This window comes from Equus przewalskii, chromosome 14 (assembly GCF_037783145.1).
Source record: "Equus przewalskii isolate Varuska chromosome 14, EquPr2, whole genome shotgun sequence".
NCBI classification, from domain to species: Eukaryota; Metazoa; Chordata; class Mammalia; order Perissodactyla; family Equidae; genus Equus; species Equus przewalskii.
Window position 1 is genome coordinate 62928392 of NC_091844.1, and position 18816 is coordinate 62947207.

Here is an 18816-nt window from a genome sequence, read left to right on the forward strand (position 1 = left end):
GTTATGGTTAAAGGAATGTGTCTGCAGGTGGAAACGCTGCGTGCGCATATACAGTACAGCTTACTGCACCACGGCCAGGTTCCTCACACCAAAGCTGCAAAATGAGGGTGGAGCTTAGGCATTCCTGTTTTTTCGGTAACTTTACCTTTCTCTAGCTCTGTCTTAGCCATGCTAACTTTGAAGTGTCTGGTCCCCACTCCTCACTTTGTCTGTGCTGTATCTTCTGCAATGTCCCCAGGAGAAGGGCCTCTGGGGACTGGCAGGGAGTTGCATGTGCTGATGGAACCACCACACTCACCATTTTAAAAATGGATGCTACCAGGTCCACTGACTCAGACTCAAGTGCATGCCCTCCTGGCACCAGAGAACAGCTCTTGCAGTCATTCTGCCTCTTTCAGTCTGAGGGTTCAGAATCACAGCAGGTATTAACAGATGGACAGACTTAGGGTCTATAGTCACTGGCAACATTCCACAGAGTCCAACTGGTAAGAAGGTAATGCATGAGACCTTTATAAGAAAACTAATCTCAGGATATGAGTATAAGAAGTGAGCACAGGGGCCGGCCTGGTGGTACAGCGGTTAAGCGCACATGTTCCGCTTCTCTGCAGCCCAGGGTTCGCCAGCCTGGATCCCGGGTGCAGACATGGCACGGCTTGGCAAGCCATGCTGTGGTAGGCGTCCCACATATAAAGCAGAGGACGATGGGCACTGATGTTAGCTCAGGGCCAGTCTTCCTCCATAAAAAGAGGAGGTTTGGCGGCTGATGTTAGCTCAGAGCTAATCTTCCTCAAAAAAAATTAAATTAAATTAAATTAAAAAAAAAGAAGTGAACATGGACACTTTTTCCTTCAACATGCAAACCTCATCCTCACTGTAAATTTCAAATTCACCCAGGTATTTTTTAATTAGTGCAAAACATATCTAAGATACAGTCCACTTGCTAAAACTAATGAGCAGTGTACATTCAGTAAAACAATGTTCTCAATCTCATTATAGAATGTTTCTTTACTAAGAGTCAGCCATCAATTAAGTGAGACACTAGTTAATGTGATATTGAAATTCTGAGCTGAGTCAATCATTAGAAGAGGAATTTGTGAATTATGATGAGAGTATTTAAAATTCATTAAATCTAGTTTTATATTGAAGGGGATTTTTTTAAAAGCCTGGAAGCGTCTAAAACATCTTTAACGTTAAGATAAGCTGTGGTTTGTTGTTTTTGGTCCTATATGCAGGTGAGAACTCACCTTCAATCTCTAGATCACAAAGCACCATTGTAATGGCCAATATCTGTAAACGACAAACTGTTGTGTTTGGCACTGATCCTTAGAGAGGACACAATACCTACCGATTTAGAATTTCTAGGCTCCAGCACCAGTGACAGTTTGTAAATATCATCTTCTGTGTGATAGAGGTCCAGAGAAAGCTACAAGAAATTAGAATGGATAAATAATTATGTTGGATCACATTTATTTATTTATTTACATTGCTGAAATATTTTTCAAATTGAATGTTTAAGCCCAGTGTCTAATAATTTGAGCGAATGTAGAACAGTAAAAAGATGGCATGCAGGTGTGGAAAATGAAATTTTAAAAAGAAAAGGTTAAACCTTGTGTGGTCATCAGCATCAACAAGAACCATTGACTCAATGCCTCAATAATATTTATTGAGCAGCTACGAAGCGCTGAGCTGGAGATGAGGGATCCTTGATGTTTACAGGCTTGAAGCAGGGGCAGAGATGTAAAATAAGACTGGTAAATGCAATAAATGCTGTCTTAGAGGCTTGATCAAAGAATTCTAGAAACAAAGGAGTAATTAATAGATTTCTATTATTTTAGGGCATTGTGCTAAGTCCATGTGATAGAAAATGGTATACAATCATTTCCTGCCCTCAAGGGCCTGACGGTTTATTTGAATAAATAGGAATTGCACACAAAATGATGTGTTCATATCAACAAAAGGCAACACATGCTAAGTGTGAAGTAAGTTGCCGCACTCTAAGTGCTGTAGGAATTGTTCAGGGAGGCAGCCTATAAAGCACGAGGGAGAGGTTTTCGAGTCAGGTAAACCCAAGTTTAAATGCGGAGCCTGCTACTGGTTAGCTCTGTCACCTTGAACCGGTTATTTCCTCTCTGCCACTCAGGTTCCGCATCTGTAAAATGGGCGTGGCCATAAAAGTCCCTACTGAATTGGATTTTTATCAGGATCAAATGGAGTAATGCATGTGAAGTGCCACACGGGATCTGGTACACAGTAAAATCTCAAGAAACATCATTTAGTGTTGTCGATGTTATTGTTATTATTATAGCTGTTACTAATAATATTATTACGGGTAGGTGCCAGTGAAGACAGAAATGATCAGGATGGCATCACAGAGGCATTTGTGAACTGGGACCTAACTGAGAGGACTTGGACAAATGAAGAGGGAGAGAAAGATCAGGGTAAGGAAGACAACAAGACCAAGATTGGAGAGCACTGAGGAAATCTGTAAAACCTTAAAACGCACAGTGCCCTTCGCCAAAAGAGAAGTCATGAGACTTAAAATAAGACTGGCTCCTTCTCACCCATGTCCTTCAATGTTAAACACCCAATTCATCACCCACTTCATCAGCAGAAGATAACCACATGCTCTCTCTTTTCTTCAACCACTTAGGCATGAAAAATTTCCTCCAACATGTTTTGTCTAAAGATACAACTTAATGTGTATGGGTGCAGAGTGAGGGGAAAAGAAAGAAACGAGAAAACTCAGATGCAAAGGATGTCCTTCAAGGATTTATCTTCTTGTTCTACCTTATTTAAAAAAGTAGACATTAAAAAATGTCATTTTTGGGGGCTGGCCCCATGGCCGAGTGGTTAAGTTCGCGCGCTCCGCTGCAGTAGGCCCAGTGTTTCATTGGTTCGAATCCTGGGCGCGGACATGGCACTGCTCATCAGACCATGCTGAGGCAGCGTCCCACATGCCACAACTAGAAGGACCCACAACGAAGAATATACAACTATGTACTGGGGGGTTATGGGGAGAAAAAGGAAAAAAATAAAGTAAATTTTAAAAAAATAAAATAAAATAAAATTTTTAAAAATGTCATTTTTGAATCATTCATTCATTCAACAAATATTCATTGATCACATAATATGTGCCACAGACCATTTTAGTCACTGTTCTAGTGACTAAATGTAACATTTAAATTAAGGATTTCATAGCTCAGGGCATATATGGTTTTCCCTAGACTTTGTCACCTAGAGTTCTTTTCTAAGCATAATAAAATTGACATGATTTTACTATAAAATTTCCCCAGCATCAATTCAGGTCATGAAAATCCAAAGTTCACAAAGAATGGAAACTATATCCACCCTCCCCTGAACAGCAGTCACTCCAGCCTCCCAGGGGCTCTGCCTTTTTGCAGGAAAGGAACCATTCCCAGGTCACAAACAAATGCCTTGAGGAGTCAGCCCATCGCACAAGAGTGAAGCGGGATTCATGAAAGAGAGATTTTGATAGAGACATCGGTATAAAAATGTCTTATTTGGAAAAAGTGTCTTTGCAGATGTAATTAACTTAGGGATCTTTCCTCTTAGCTTGACGATAAGAAAAATTTGTGATAATAAATGGGATCTGACGCTGGGTCTCTGTGTTAGGGAAGCAAGAGGGAGAGGTGTGGTCTCTGATGAATGGGCAACAACCACTACTCCACTGAGGCAAATTGTCGTCAGGCTGACAACAGTTGCCATATCTTCTAATTTCTCAAGAGAAGTCAAAAATCTGGAGTTTTATATGAAACATCCCAATTTTTAAACAGTGGAAACTAATAAAAATTTTTATGATTCTACATGGGCCAAACAAAACACACCTGCCATTGGCAGTTGCCCACCATTTTGTAAATTCCCCAAAAGATTCTGCTGGTCTCTCAGCCCCATGAAAGCAAGCAGTGCATGTGTTTTTTCCACCTCTGTAATCCCAGTCCAGCTTGCCGCCTTGCATTGTGAATGCTACACAAATAGAAAACCAAGTGATTTCTTCCTTCTGAATTCCTTGTTATCAGGAGTTAATCCAGACTTTGATGAGCATCTTCCTTTCCTCTTAACTCAGCCTCCAAGGCCTGACTGTGCACTGATGATTGATGCTGGCATCTGCTGAAGGTGGGATGGCAGCACTGCTGGAACATCTGACCAGAAATCCAGATAAGCTACACACGAAGTGGGGAGGATGCTCTTTCAAAAGAAACAGAACATCTTTGGGTGTTTTTATATGTCAAATGGATAGACATCTGACCCTATAATGGAAACGTTTTGGTCTTTTCCAAATGTTTGCTCTCCATTGATTAGTGAGAACATGGGAAAGTCACTAATCTTCTTCAGTCTCAGTCTTCTGATCTGTAAAATGGGAATCATAAAAAAGCTCCCTCCCAGGAGTGTTGTGAAGATTAAATGAGCTCGTGTGTGTCTGATGAGGTTTGTTCAGAGGGCCACATGGATGGGGGCTGCAGGGATTGCCTTCCAGTCAATGCAGCAGCCAAACGCCACTGTGCTCATCCATGAATGTAAAGCCAGCCTCTGGGTCACTCCTGGCATCTCTCTGCTTTCCCAGCCATGATCCTACTTGCTTTCTCAGATCTCTTCTGGGCTTTACAGCCCTGCACAGAGTGACCTGTTCTACTTCCTACACACTTTTTTTATAACAGGCAGCTTGTCAATGAGATTTCAAGAAGGTTTGCTTGTGTCTAATATATTTTGAGTTTGGTTGTTTCTGAAAACTGTTCTGAGTCACTATTTCAGGTTGTTGCATTCACGCCTGATCCTATCAGCAAAGATGGGTTGTAGATTTATCCTGCACATTAGAACCTGCATTGCCGTCACTGGAGAATTGTGAAATAAAATACACTTGGTCATCAAATTACCTACATTCACCATTTTTGCAATTGTTCTTCTTCTTTTTTTTTTTTTTATGAGACTGTAAAAATACAGGGGCTTTCCACTTATTTGCATAGACTCAGAATGGTAAACGTAACTGATAGATCTAAAAATACTATCAAAAGAATCAGACTATTTCATATACCACAAAATAAGAAGCCTCAGCTTTGAAAGCTCCTGGTTATGTGAACCGGGATCACAGTGGTAAACGTCTTCTCCAGATCTTCCGTGAAAAGGGGAACAACCCAAATCCCAGGAGTCTGGTGGTGTGCCCCTCCTTCCTTCACACGCCCAGTGCTGCGCAGGGGACTAAGGTTACAACGACAAAAATGGTATACACGGTCCTCGCCCTCAGAGACTTTGTCCTGTAATTAACTCCTTTTCTACACATCCATGAAGAGGGAGAGAGAGAGATATTAAGTTTTACAGCTGCAAAATAAAATAAATGTCAGCAATATGCCCACTTTACAGAGGAAACATCAATCAGAGGCAAACTGTCCGAGAGAGAAAAAGCCCCAGGCTGGGATTCAGAAGTTTGCCCTCTGCAAGCCTTTGGTCCTTTATGGATCTCAGGTTCTTCACTTGTAAAATAGGAAGAGGAAGGGGTGATGTTATACTCGCTGCTCCGCCCCAGCATCATCTCACAAACGGGGCATTTGAGAGAATCTACCAAAGAAAGGTATGTGAAAACTGCACTCAGTTATTACAGAAAGTTCGAGCATTGCCGGGCAGCCTGCTGCACAGAGGAGGCATTTAGTGGTTGTTGATTCACTTAAGAGCTCTCATTTTTCATCTTCCAGGGTGTTAATCATATATCAGCTACGTCACCTGGGGCCACGATTAGAATGGCAGAAAATTGACCTACAGTCTACAAAAGAATCGGCCCCTCAGATGCATTTGGGCAGCCGCAGTCAATCGTATGGTTCTAATCCCAACATGTGTGCGCTTCATGAAATGCTCACCGGACTCCAGCAAACGCCCCATGGGAATCTCCTCAGTCCTCATTCTGAGGAGATTAATCCCCCAGGGGCCAGGAGAAATGCATGAATATTTCTCTGCCTTGAACTTTCTCCTCAGTTGTGGGGAGAGAGGAAGGATCTTGGCTTTAAATAGAAATTGGCTTGATGATCAGTGACTCATATGCGGGACCGTGCTGGCCTGATGAGCCGCTGGGCCGGAACTACGGAATCAGGTTGACACTTGGTTCTTTATTCTCAAAGCTCCACCATTCCTTACATCTAGAATCATAGAAGTTGAGAGCTGAAAGAGACCTCACAAATGAGCACAAAACCCTTTACAAACAATCCAGAGTCAAGGCTGGTTAGCAACGAGACAAAGCTGGGTAACTGCGGAGGCGGGGCTAAAAGCCGGATCTCGGATCTAAGATTCTTGCCACCACGCTATACTATATAGCACTGCCAGTACTAAGTATGGTGTTTGGTGGCTTCTAAATTTTCCTTCAACACCTTTGAGAGTGAGAGAGAGAGAGATTAAGCTGGCATCCTCTTCGTTTCTTCTTTCCTTTCCAACAAAATGGAATCGTTTCTTAGCTTTTATTTGTAGAGTTCAGATTTTCCATTTGCACCCCCAAAATTTCGTTCAAAATCCTTCAATATTTTTCTAAATATCTGTCATAAGGTTGCATGCTTCATTTACAACTCAGTTTCCCTGCTCCATCATTATCTTTTATCTGGATGAGACATTGCCCCAGTGTAGGCATCTGCTCTGTGAAGTGATCCTCTACGTCGTGGGGACAGCCTGGATACAGACGCTTGAAACCTGGTTGCACCTTGAGACTAGTCTACAGTTATCACCTGTGTCTGTGGGTTTACAGTCTCATTGGGGCTGCAACTCTGGTCACTTATTCATGGCAACAGATTTACATAGCAAATGATTAATAAATGCAGGTGCCGGGATTATTGAGGTTTTTTCCCCCAATAGAGAATGTGTGTTTACTATTTGCCACACAAACTCGAACCCAAGAGATTGGTGTTTCTGTGTGTTGGCCACTTCTGCTTTATACTAAGGATGCGGCTGGCATTACTGCGTACACTTAGGGGTTTTGTTGTTTGGTAAACAATTTACATGCTCTAGCAATAACTTGTGAGAAGGTCTGGGAGCCACACTCTTACTCCAATGCAGCAGTTCTGGGGCATCTAGGCTCTCAGAGCTTCAGAGGGGTTACTGTTTTCATTTTCCATGGCCATCAAAGGAAAATAGTCAATTCAGTATTGCAGCCAAGTTTCAGATGCTACAGTGCTATAAACTCAAACAGGGAAGTTGCTCCTCCGCTTGTCTAAGCAAGGGTGAGAGAGTTTGGTTATGCCTCTTCCCCCAACAAAGAAGCAGCCAATGGGAAATGTTCTCTTCTACACACCTGTTGTGTCTAAAAGTGCTAGGACCTGGAGACCAGCAGAGGTGTGTGCCACGAATGCCAAAAAATAGGAATGGTAGGCGAATGTCTTCTGTCTGATGTACATCATTCCTAAATACAGCATTCAACTCATCTTGTTGAGCTCCTAAATATGCCAGGTACCATGAGAGGGGCTGGGAACGTGATGTATAAGGCAAGTAAACAGAAAAAAATCTAATGCAAAGCGATACTTCCTATATTTAAGAAAGTGTCAAGTGCAAGGGCGACACATGACAGATACATTGCTGTTTTGAAAGGAAACAGACAATGCTCCAGAAAGATAGAGGCTTTTGAATTTGAGCTAGTCAGAGAGGTGGGCAGGGAAGGGATTTTCCAAGAAAGTGCAAAGGCCAGGAAGCAGAAGGCAGCAGATAGTGGTGGAAAGTGTAGGTCCAATATTCCTCAAAGGCAGGCGTGATGCGGGATCGAGTGATGACAAATAAGTCTAGACTGACAGAAAAGGAGTCCTGAGGGGCCTCAGATGCCAGGCCGGGAACTGAATCCTGGAAGTTTGAGGAGGTTGGTGGGGGGCAGGAAGATCAGAGGGGAGGTCCTTGCATTACTCCAGGCTTCAGCTATAGCAGCACAGCGAGGATAAGAAGAAGCAGATGAGTGGAGGATGTCCAGAGGGAGCTGATTAATTAGATGAGTGTGGTGACAGAACATGAGGGGCTGAGGACGGGTCTGGAGGGCCTCTCTAAGAACTCCAGAAGCGGGAGCTATAGGGGCAGAGAGCAGGCCCCTCAAACCCAAGGGAATATTTTTTGCCTGGCGATTCTAGTCTCAAGTCATGCTGGTTGTGTGTGTGGGGTTCCCCTCCCTTCATCCTTTGAGATTTCTTCCTATCTACTGACCCTGAACTCAATCTCCACCCCCCTACCCAGTGCACTGCTGGCACAGATCTTCCCTGCATCCGCTGGGAAGTGAGGTGGAGAACAGTTACTAGCACAAACTCCAGTCCCCTGGACTCACCGTGAGCAGGTTGATCAAATCCATGTTGGGTTCTAAGTGGTGAGAGGCATTCTGTAGGGAGACCAGTTCACTCAGGGTAACGGAGAGCTGGTGCATTTTCACAATATTCACTTTGTTCTCCTCTGTCCAGTCTGGGAAAATGACATGGACTGCTATCAAGTCTTTCAAGTGGACGCCAAGGATGGGGATTTTGAAGCCGTCGCAGTCGGCAAAGGCTTTGCGGTAATTGCAGTAATTGCCGTTGGAAGAGACCAGCTCTGTCATTTCGTTCCAGTTCTGGGAACAGATGGAAAAGTAGAATTTTCAAACAGCCTGCCCTTCTGCCCACCCCCAGACCCTGCAGTGTGTGGCTAGAAAATTCGTCAGCTACTGAGAGAGGTATCAATTGCACCAACGTTGATGCAAGGAAATATAAACCGAGAAAAAGAAAATTAGAAAAATGTACTAGGCCTGGCTATGAGTTGGACAGTCTGTTCCAGTCTGCTGCAAAACAGAAAGAGCCTGCACCTCTGCCTACGTACCAGGGATGTTGGGATGTTAAGTAGCATCATATATATATATGATTTATATATATATATATAAAAGTATTTTGCAATTCATGCAAATATTATTGTCCACAAATACAAGCATGTATTGTATTATTTAAAGTATGTAGTATATTCAGATTTCCTAGTTGTTCCAATAAAGTTGCATTTGAGATACTACTTTTATGGGGTAGGAAAAGTCACACTGAGGTGTGAGATAGCTGTGGTTCTGGACTTTGCCACTAACTAGAAGGGTGACCTTAAGCAAGTCACTTCACTTTAGGGAGCCTCAGTTTCCTTTTCTGTAAGAAAGAGGAGTGCAGATAATTTTTGAAGACATACTGGTAATTCCAAGCCCCTAGGAGCCTACACTGAATTCTCATTCTTCAAAACATTTAAAATGTGTTTTGCTCTTTACTTGAAATTCAGTACAAAGCTAAAGGAAAATGAAACACTTACATAATGAGCCCCATTACACTTGGAATGAGTGCAGTGTTTGAGGTCAGACAACAGTGCTTCTCTGGCTTATATCCTCCTGTTTGTATGGACAAGTTATTGTTGGTTGCCTAATAGCAACCAGACCTTCCTAACAGACCCCAATTTTGATCAGTCTACTCTTTCCCAAAGCAGCTCATGTGACTCAGAGGGAGCTGTTTCCTTGCCCTGGTCCAAGGATGGGTTCTGATTTACTATCATCATCATTCCATCCCTCTGGTTTATGATTGGTTCAGGAACATAGAATTAAGCCAATCAGTACATTGTATTCCTCTGGCAACTGTTACTGGTCCAGGGGTGGGGGTGGGCATGAGACTTGAGATGGTCCAATCTGTCTAAAAAGATCTTTAATTCCATGGGGGCAGAGCTGAAGAGAGTTCTCCCGTCATGAACAAGAGAGCATAAATTTCCTGTTGCCGCAGACAACCCAACCAGGAGGGAAGCCAGTCAGGTGGAAAAAAACAAACAAAAAAGAAAAACTGATACTCAGAGGAACGCAGAGCAACTGAGCCAGAGCTCTGATCAGACCAGGCCTGGAGTCGGCCCTGCCTCTAGACTTCCAGGTATGTGAGACGATCCATTTCCTTACGTTTAAGCAATCTCAAGATTTTTTTTAAACTTACAGCTGAGTGTCCTCAGTGATACAGCGAAGTACACTCTTACAAGGAGATCTTTTCATAAGGATGAAATGTTCTTTTGTGCTCAATAAGGAAAAATATTATTTTGGTCTGGAAATAAATATGGCAGAAAAGCTCGGTTTGAGATATGATCATTGTTTGTTTAAAAAATATATTTTTGTTCCTGACAACTCAGCTATAAATTTGAGGAGTTTCTACACAAGGCCCACCTCTCCCCCTTCGTTTGTATCTTCCACTGTGTCGAACACAGTGCTATGAATAGAGCAGGTGTTCAATGACTTCATTTGAGGAGGGGAGGGGAGGAATAATTTCTGTCTTATTCCCTTGTACCCACCCCCTGTGTGTATCACAGCGCCCATCACGTAGTAAGTATCAGATACATGTTTGTTGAATATTTACAAGTGCAATAGGTTAATAGTATACAAGGCATTCTTATTGGGACGGTTGTCACCACTTTCAACTTGTTTTTCCAGGTGATGTGACCATGCCCTTCCTATTTTGTCCCCCATGTGTAACCTACCATTGTCTAAGAAAACTTCCCCCCTCTGAGTGACATCTGTTAGGAGGGTCCTTCCCCCAAACAATTTACAAATGAGTTTTTCACTTTGGATTGGGATCCAATCCATTGTACCTTTGTAACTTCAGAAGAAAGATGAGAATGGGTCTCTTTGAGGCGTGAAATGGAACTATGACTAAGGCCTCCCACCACCGCCATCAAGGTGTTAAAATTTTTGAGCTGAAGGAGCTTCTGCAATAAAAAAAATTGTTAACATCAATGCTTTGTAACAATTTTTCAATTATTCTGACCTTTCTGAATTACAGGTGAATGCATGCAAAATTTTAATAAGGATCAGGGAAAATAATATCAATTTAGAATTAAGTACAAATGAATTACACTAGAAAAATATATCAATCATTTCACAGAAAAATAGCTACATTAAATGTTCTAAGTATTGCCAATTAAAAGCAATCTTCTCGCATGAGAGAAGTGTGATTTTGTTTATTAGACATTTATAATAGTTTAATTGTCTTTTATATTGTGAACCCCAAATTTCCTCAATGACTTTTCTCAATGAAGTGAATGGACACCTAGAATCCTTTAAGAACCCCAGTTTAATTACCAGAATTACATACCTTGGCAATATTGATGAACTTTGTGATGACTTCTGCTCTTTGCTGGGGAGTTGGTTTGCTAAGAACCATCAACTGGACCCACTTAGAGATTCCATTAAATAAAGCAATAGATCTCTCCAAAGTTGGGTTATTCTCCAGGCAGCCATGGATGACATAGCTTTGGTAATCGGTGAACTAGTAAAGGAAGATTCAGAGACTCTGAATTACACAGAGTCTTTGCAAAACCAGAAATTGGAATGTTGCATAGAAGAGGTGAGATATTGTTTCGTAACAACATAATGATTTCTTTCACTTCACATTTATAACGGTATCTTAAAAGTTGGATATACATGTACACTTGGCATGCTATTTTGTTGTATTTCACTCCCTCATACTCAGAGACACACTTAATATACACATCACAGTGTTGGTGGGGGAGAGGAAAGGACAAGGCTCCAAGTCACATTCCAGTGAGTCCCAAATTTGCTGGATCATAAGATCCATCCAGGGCATTTGCTAAAATAAATGATTTCTAGGAACACCCCAGACCTAAATGGTTAATATCTCTAGAGGAAAAACCTAACTCCATTTTTCATCCACTACTGGTGATTCCAATGGTCAGGCAAGTTGGACATACAAAGGCAAACATTAAAGAAGAGGAAATGAATATAAATATAATGATTTCAAGTCAGAATAATTTTGTAAAGGTTTTCAAGAAAAAATAGTAATTGAAGTAAGGCAGCTCGTTAGAAAACAGACACATTTCAGGAAGTCAGCGTGGATGCTGTCAAATACATATGAGCCTTCTATCATGTAAACAGTACGGGGGTTCCCGCTCATGGCCTGCCTGTGGGGAATCATGAAGGTCCTCTGCAAGTAGGATTGCTTGGTGAAAAGAATCGGTCTTTCAGAAATCCATACTTCTAACCTCATGTTCTTTTTTGCAAGCAATAATGTAATTCCTTCCCCGGCATCTTAGAAAAGAAGGAGGAGGAGGAGGACTGCCCCAGAGCTTGCTGACGTGAAGACAAAGGCTGATTGTGAACCATTGTGGAAATATTATCGTAACGAGTGGAGAATGAGTAGGTGCCGAGAAGCGACCACCGACAGGAGGAAGAAAAGGGATGTAGAGAAGGAAGGCTATTAAGACAGAGCAGGAAAGAAAAGTTTAAATCAGGATCTCCATCCGGGGAAAGAAAGAACCTGAAGTTGAGATTCTCCTCAAAGCCTACAATTCCTATTTTCAACCTATACCCATAATTAGGCATTTATACAAATCCCAACCCAAATAAATATTTCTTCCCCCAAATGAAGGGCCTAAGAAAACATGTTCATTTGGGAGAAGTCAATGGAACGAAATAAACCTTGAATGGTTAAATTTCCGCTGAGAATTTAGAAAATCATGCTTTAATCCTATGAAAGGAGACATTGAAAATAGCGACAGAAATATAGCTCCTGAGCCATAAAATAAAAGACAGGATAATATTTATCTTTGGTTAAAAGGGATTGTTCCCGTGAATTAAGGGCACTTTTCCAGGGGAGCACAGTGACAGAGACTGCCAACACTTCAGAGCATGAAAACGCGGCTCTTGGGAAAGTTGGCATGGTGGTTGTTATCCTTGGAAGAATAAATGTCAAGTTTCTTACTGAGATCCTTCTAAAAGATTTATGCTCCAGAAAAGTGAGGTGCTCAGCCAATTCAATGGGCTCCAGATGGTCAAACAGCAGACAGGCTTTTCCCTTCTTGGATACTTTTTTCCTCTGTGTGACTCTTCTCATCCAGTCATAGGAAGGACTATAAAAGAAAAGTGAGTCTGGTCAATGTGCTGAAAGCCCATTTCACTCAATGGAAGTTATTAACCTACTGACTCTGTAACTCTTGGCCTGCTTCCAGGGGCTTGTGCAAAATACACACCCTGTCCTTCATATTTGAGGAGAAAACCGCTGACCCATTGCCAATAGAACATAAACTTCCAGTTATTTTTCCAGACAGGGTGTGTTTGCACTGATCCATCCAGAATCCCTTACTTGGTCTTTCTTATGACCAGTAGGATTTGATCATAAGGGAGAGGTCAGGGCTAGGTATATAAATTTGAGAGTTTATCAATATATAGGTGGTGATTTAAGGCACATGGAAACCACCAGAAGCTGGTGCTCATGCTTTAGCAACATGTGGATTATCTAAAAAGCTTGTTATAAAGACAGAGGCCTGGACCTCACTGCCAGAGATTCTGATTTACTAGGAATGAACCTGAATAATCTGTATTTCTAACAATGTCCCTAATGATTCCAGGATTACTCACTGTTGATAACTCTTAAAGAAGTATTCCAGGAAAATAGACAAGAGTATGAATGCCTAGGACACTAGAGCATGTATTTGCAAGATGGATAACCATACTTAGGCTCATAAAATAGTTTTCTCTGTGCAAAGTTAACTAGTTGATAGAAAATACTAGCCTAATTAGCACCAAGTTCCTAATAACTGAGCCGACCAGTTCATGACACAACTATGGTCAACATTTGCATAGCCTTAGGCTGACCTCAGAAGCACCATGTTATAGGACTTCTCAAACTTGAATGAGCATATGAGTCACCTGGGGATTTTATTAAAATGCAGTTCCCAATTCACCGGGTTTAGAGTGGGCCCTGAGATTCTGCATTTCCATTGAGCTCCCAGGTGACGCCAATATGGCTGTCCACAGACCACATTCTGAGTGGCAAGGGCATGGGAGACATTAACTAGATTCAGTAACTAAATACTGAGTATCTATTATGTGCCAAATGCTTTCACTTGATATCTTATGTACTTTGGGGATGCTCATAATAATTCCAGGAGAAAGGTACTATCTTCATTTTACAAGTAAAGAAATTGAAGCCTGGAGAGATGAGCTATGTCTACTGGGACTGCGCTCATTGCAGTAAGGCTTTCTTCAAAAAAGTACAGCTTGACTCTAAAATGGCATGAATTGAGGTTAAGTGGGGTCATCACTACTCCCTCCCCCAAACAGTGGACTCATCGTGTTTAAAGAAATGTGTACCACCCTTACATGCTGGATATGTCGATGAGGCTGATGTGTTTTTCATATCCTAGTTGACTAGCTACTTCCCGGAATTCCTCAGTCATACGGATCAAACCAAGGTCCAAATTAAACTCCGCAGGAAACTTCAGAATCCAGTACCTGAAAGGCATCAAATATTTTTGACAACTGGAAGATTTCAAGTTAGACCTCTATGGGAACCATTGTATCATTTTATAGATTACATTTAACAATGAATCCAGGACCATAACTCAGATTAGCAATCGCCTATCCCCCATCCATCACATGGAGTCTCACACTTCCCTCCTTAAATCAAGGACCCAAGTCCACCAATCTCACTCTGAGCCTCTCTTTCTGACCCTCTAGAACCATAGCTGAGAGGTAGTCTTTCTCTCAATTCATGGGAAGCAGGTGGGAATATGAACAGTGTAGGAAGAGGGAAAAATGAGCTGGTTTCATTCCCTAATCGCCATTTACCACTGCTTGATCTCTAGTCCAAAAGAAAGATAAACATTACCCCCAAGAACAGAGGAGGACCAATTTTAACAAAGTCAGGAGGATGGGGATCTGAGCTGATCCTATTGTCAAACTAGGTCTGCTGCTTGGGGAAAAGGAAATTGTCAACAACTCCAGAGCGAGAAACTACAATACAGTTAAATTTGCAAGTATATTTACCTTATGAAGTAGCAGATCTTTAGTCGAAATTCATCACAGTTTTCTCCACTGGCACTTCGATACGTACGCTAGTTAAAGAAAAAACCCTTGTACTTTGTTTCCTTTGCTCACACCTGCAGCTGTTTGATCAGTTTAGATGAATTCCTAATAAGAGGGCCATACTGGGCACACTTGGGTTATGTGGACATTCAAATGGGGAGAGAAGTGGGTTCTGATACATCAACACTGAATAACTGAAATTTGATGTATTATTACCCTGGCATGTACTTTTTGGTCTGGAAGGGAAGCCACTTTTAAAATTAGTTTTGCCTTCCTGAGCACGTACCAAGTAATGACTGTCAACAGTAATTACTAATATACTGCCAACTATAGATAATTTAAAATTGATAGTACCTAGAAGCACCATTTTAGCCAAAAGGGTTTGGGTATTTAGGATTAATGCCTTATCTAAGTACTCTAATTTCTTTAGTATTTGAAAATGTCATTTTTAGGTATATTAATACACGGGTTGTATTGTAACTTATCCTTAAGTCTGTTTATTCATACTCTTGTTAACAAATTTTTATTGAGCTCCTTCTGTTTACCAGGCCCTGTGGATATACAGTGAGCAAGAAATCAAAGGGGGGGAAATCTAAAGAAATGTTGATTCACAGGCTGTTTCAACTTTTCTACAATCCGTACTTTCAGACAGTAGACTTTACTATGCCTAAATATCTTTTTCTACTTGTGTTTCATACATTAGTGGACATATTAATGAAAACGCTGTTTGTAGGCACATTCTTGGGTCGGATCCCAAGACGGGATAGGGCCAGACTGAGTCAATCCTCTCCATCCTTCCCTATGCGCTACCCGTAATAGTGGGACCCATGGAACCCTTGGACCCCTGTGGACTAGGATCTTGCTCACTTCCAGGGATCTCTGTTTGGGGTGAATGTCCCATTATCCTCTCTAACATCCCCTTCTGCCCTGAGTTGTGGAGAGGACAAAGGGAAGAAGCAGAAAGTGGGGGAAGCTTAAAGTGAGCAGGTGCCCCTAACACTGAACAGGCCCTTTCCCTCTTAGGCTTTCCCTGCCCTGTAAGTCTTCTCGCTCATCTACAGGGCTCCCTGGGCTTGAAGCAGGCAGAGACTTCAGGAACCAACGTTAGGATTATATAATATACATTAGCCCTTAGGGAACAAAAGCTCCTTATAAATGGGAGACTATTTTGCCATTTACAGTCATTTGGCTTTCAACCACCTTTCAGGAGTGCATTATGGACAAAAGCGGTGTCTGCTAAAAGCCCTTAATATAGAATGGGGGTTCTAACTATGCTTTTTTTTGCTTTTATGTCAGAAGAAAATCTAAAATTAATATCAACCAACAAATTACAAGAAACCTGCTAGAATGTTCTTTGTGTCTTGCCAGCAAGGGAAGATGTGAAAACCTAGGTGGTGTTTGTGAGTGAGCTGGATCATATTATTTTGGCTGACATTTCCATACATCTAAGCTGTATCCTCTAGGTCCTCCATTTTGTCATCCTAAAAGAAGTAAATTAGGTTGTGAATCGGTGCTAAATATTCTCTCATTGTACTAACAGCAGAAATGTTTAAGACAAGTTAGAAACATTCAGCCTACAGCTCCTGTTTCATTTTATATCTAGCAATTATTTTCAAGTAGAGCCAAAACATCCAGATGGATAGTCAACTATTTGGTCCATCTTCCAGCTGTTTTGTCTAGCCACTATATATATTCTCAAAACAGCTGGATCACTGACTGAAGGCTGTTTATTCATCTTAATTTACTGGCTTTGGTTAGACACTTTATCTAAATACAGAACTTGATTTATGATTGTAAAAATTACACAGTAGTTGAAAAGATATATGCAGAGAAGTTTTTCTGCCAGTTCGGTGGAAGATAAATACCATCGGTGCATCAGTAGAACTATTCTTGGCAAATAACTCTTATTCAGCTCTCCATTGTCATCTGTTAAAAAATAAAATACAATGAGGCGGGAGGAGACAACAATACTACTCTTCTCTTTTCCTAATATCAGTACAGAGACATTAGCATCAAAAATTTCTTGTAGACTCAATTATCGCTTTCCTCCTACTTCTGCCAGTATTTCCTCGCAAGCTAAGTGGGTCGGTCTCATTCTTCCTCCAGTTTAGGGTTGCCAGATTTAGCAAAGAAAAATATAGGACACTTAGTTGAATTCAAATTAACATAAACCACTAATAATTTTTTAGTGTAAGTTCATCCCATATATTATTTAGGACATACTTATGTTAAAAATATGGTTTCTCTGAAATTCAAATTTAACTGATCATCCTGTGTTTTATCTGGCAGCCCCACTCTGGTTTAATTCTTCCTACAACAATTAGTTCAGCATACAACTCCTTTATGATTCTGTCTGTGCAAGGAATAATCCAAAATGCTGAGGTGGATACATAAACAACATAAAAAGCATGTAGCTGTAAAATCTAAAACCCAGTAGGAGATATAAGACATACATGCAAATATAGAATCCCACAGATTGTGCTACCCACACTTGTCTAAGGCAAAAGACCAAGAAAGGATCACAGCAGCGTATGCCATGTGCTATTAGAAAGTTACAAGAGGCTGTGGGAGGGTGGAGAAAGCAAGCATCATTCCTGAATGGGAGGCTGGGAATGGTTTTCTGAACATCAGAGATGACATCTGAGATGAGCCTTGAAGCAGAATTTCAATGAAAGGAGTATGACAAAAGCAAGGAGGTAGAAAGATGCAGGGAATGTTCCAGAAACATTAAGTAGACAGTGTGGTTGGGGTATGAACTGTGGGCAGTAAAAGGAAGGAAATGCAGAGAGCAGTGTTACTGGGGAAATGGATTGGGGTCAATCAAAAAGGCCTTAAATTCCAAGGTATGGAGATTGAAATCTGTTCCACAGCAACATTTGCATCTGAAAAGGGGGAAGAGATGGTGTCAAGATATACAAAAGAGAGAAAAGGCTCATACCAAACATCTCAATGCAAGTACTCAGCAGTTCATCTAATGTTGCTGCTTTCCCAAGTCCGCTGGACCCCATGGTTATTTAGCCGTTGTCAAAACACTAGAGACATTTTCAGCATCAGACAGACCATCTCTATAATCATGCAAGTTGGGGATGTTTGTGCCTAGTGGTGGTCTCTGTCCTTAGTTATACTTCAAGACTCTAAAGAAACAAGAAAAGAAAGTTATCAGACTAGGCTTCAGACCCCATTAAAGCATCACTTTCCGGGACCAGCCCGGTGGCGCAGCGGTTAAGTGTGCACATTCCGCTTCGGCAGCCCAGGGTCGCTGGTTCGGATCTCGGGTGCGAACATGGCACCGCTTGACAAGCCATGCTGTGGTAGGTGTCACACATATAAAGCAGAGGAAGATGGGCATGGATGTTAGCTCAGGGCCAGTCTTCCTCAGCAAAAAGAGGAGGATTGGCAGTAGTTAGCTCAGGGCTAAACTTCTTCAAAAAAAAAAAAAAGCATCACTTTCCTACCTGAAAAGATAATGACTTTCATTGACTGTATCTTTCTGCAAGTATCAAAGTGACAGAGACTGCATCAACCTCCATGATGGCAAAACGCCTGCTAAGTTGTTCGTTAGCATGTGTGGTGCTCTGAGACCGCAGAGATGTTCCCTATTAAATACCCCGTTTTGCAGCTGAAATGTTTTTGATACAGATCTCATATTTTCTTTGCATTTTTAAGTGGTAAGACTTTCAGGAACATTATAAACATGGTTTAATATTATTAAAAATATATAGAAGAAGATAAATTTTAAAGTCCAAATATATTTATGAGCATTATCCTCAGTGATCACATAAATGTTTGATAACTGGTAAAAAAAATATCTTATTTGTCAAAGTTTTCCAATAGTAACATTAGTAGTAGTAGTAAAAATATTAACAATAATCCGTTGAACACCCAGATTATGTACCAGGCACCATACCAAATGCTTTACATATGTTATCCAACTTCACCTTCAGAACAATACTGGGAGGTAGTGATTATTATTCCTAGTTTATAGATGAGATCATGGGATTCAC

At 41.3% G+C, this 18816-nt stretch overlaps 1 protein-coding gene across 31 annotated transcripts in view; it reads right to left on the minus strand.

Annotated features, from left to right (window-relative positions):
• Window positions 1–18816, minus strand: part of RASGRP3 (RAS guanyl releasing protein 3) — a 99077-nt gene that overhangs the window by 20218 nt on the left and 60043 nt on the right. For all 31 annotated transcript variants that reach the window (XM_070574111.1, XM_008531575.2, XM_008531576.2 and 28 more), the window contains 9 exons: window positions 17751–17946; window positions 16636–16738; window positions 14774–14836; window positions 14108–14239; window positions 12708–12855; window positions 11082–11255; window positions 10579–10695; window positions 8291–8566; window positions 1346–1423 (listed from right to left, as the gene is read on the minus strand). In XM_070574111.1, the coding sequence (XP_070430212.1) occupies window positions 1346–1423; window positions 8291–8566; window positions 10579–10695; window positions 11082–11255; window positions 12708–12855; window positions 14108–14239; window positions 14774–14836; window positions 16636–16738; window positions 17751–17820 (1161 nt within the window). In that variant the 5' untranslated portion in view covers window positions 17821–17946. The remainder of the gene's footprint in view (window positions 1–1345; window positions 1424–8290; window positions 8567–10578; window positions 10696–11081; window positions 11256–12707; window positions 12856–14107; window positions 14240–14773; window positions 14837–16635; window positions 16739–17750; window positions 17947–18816) is intronic.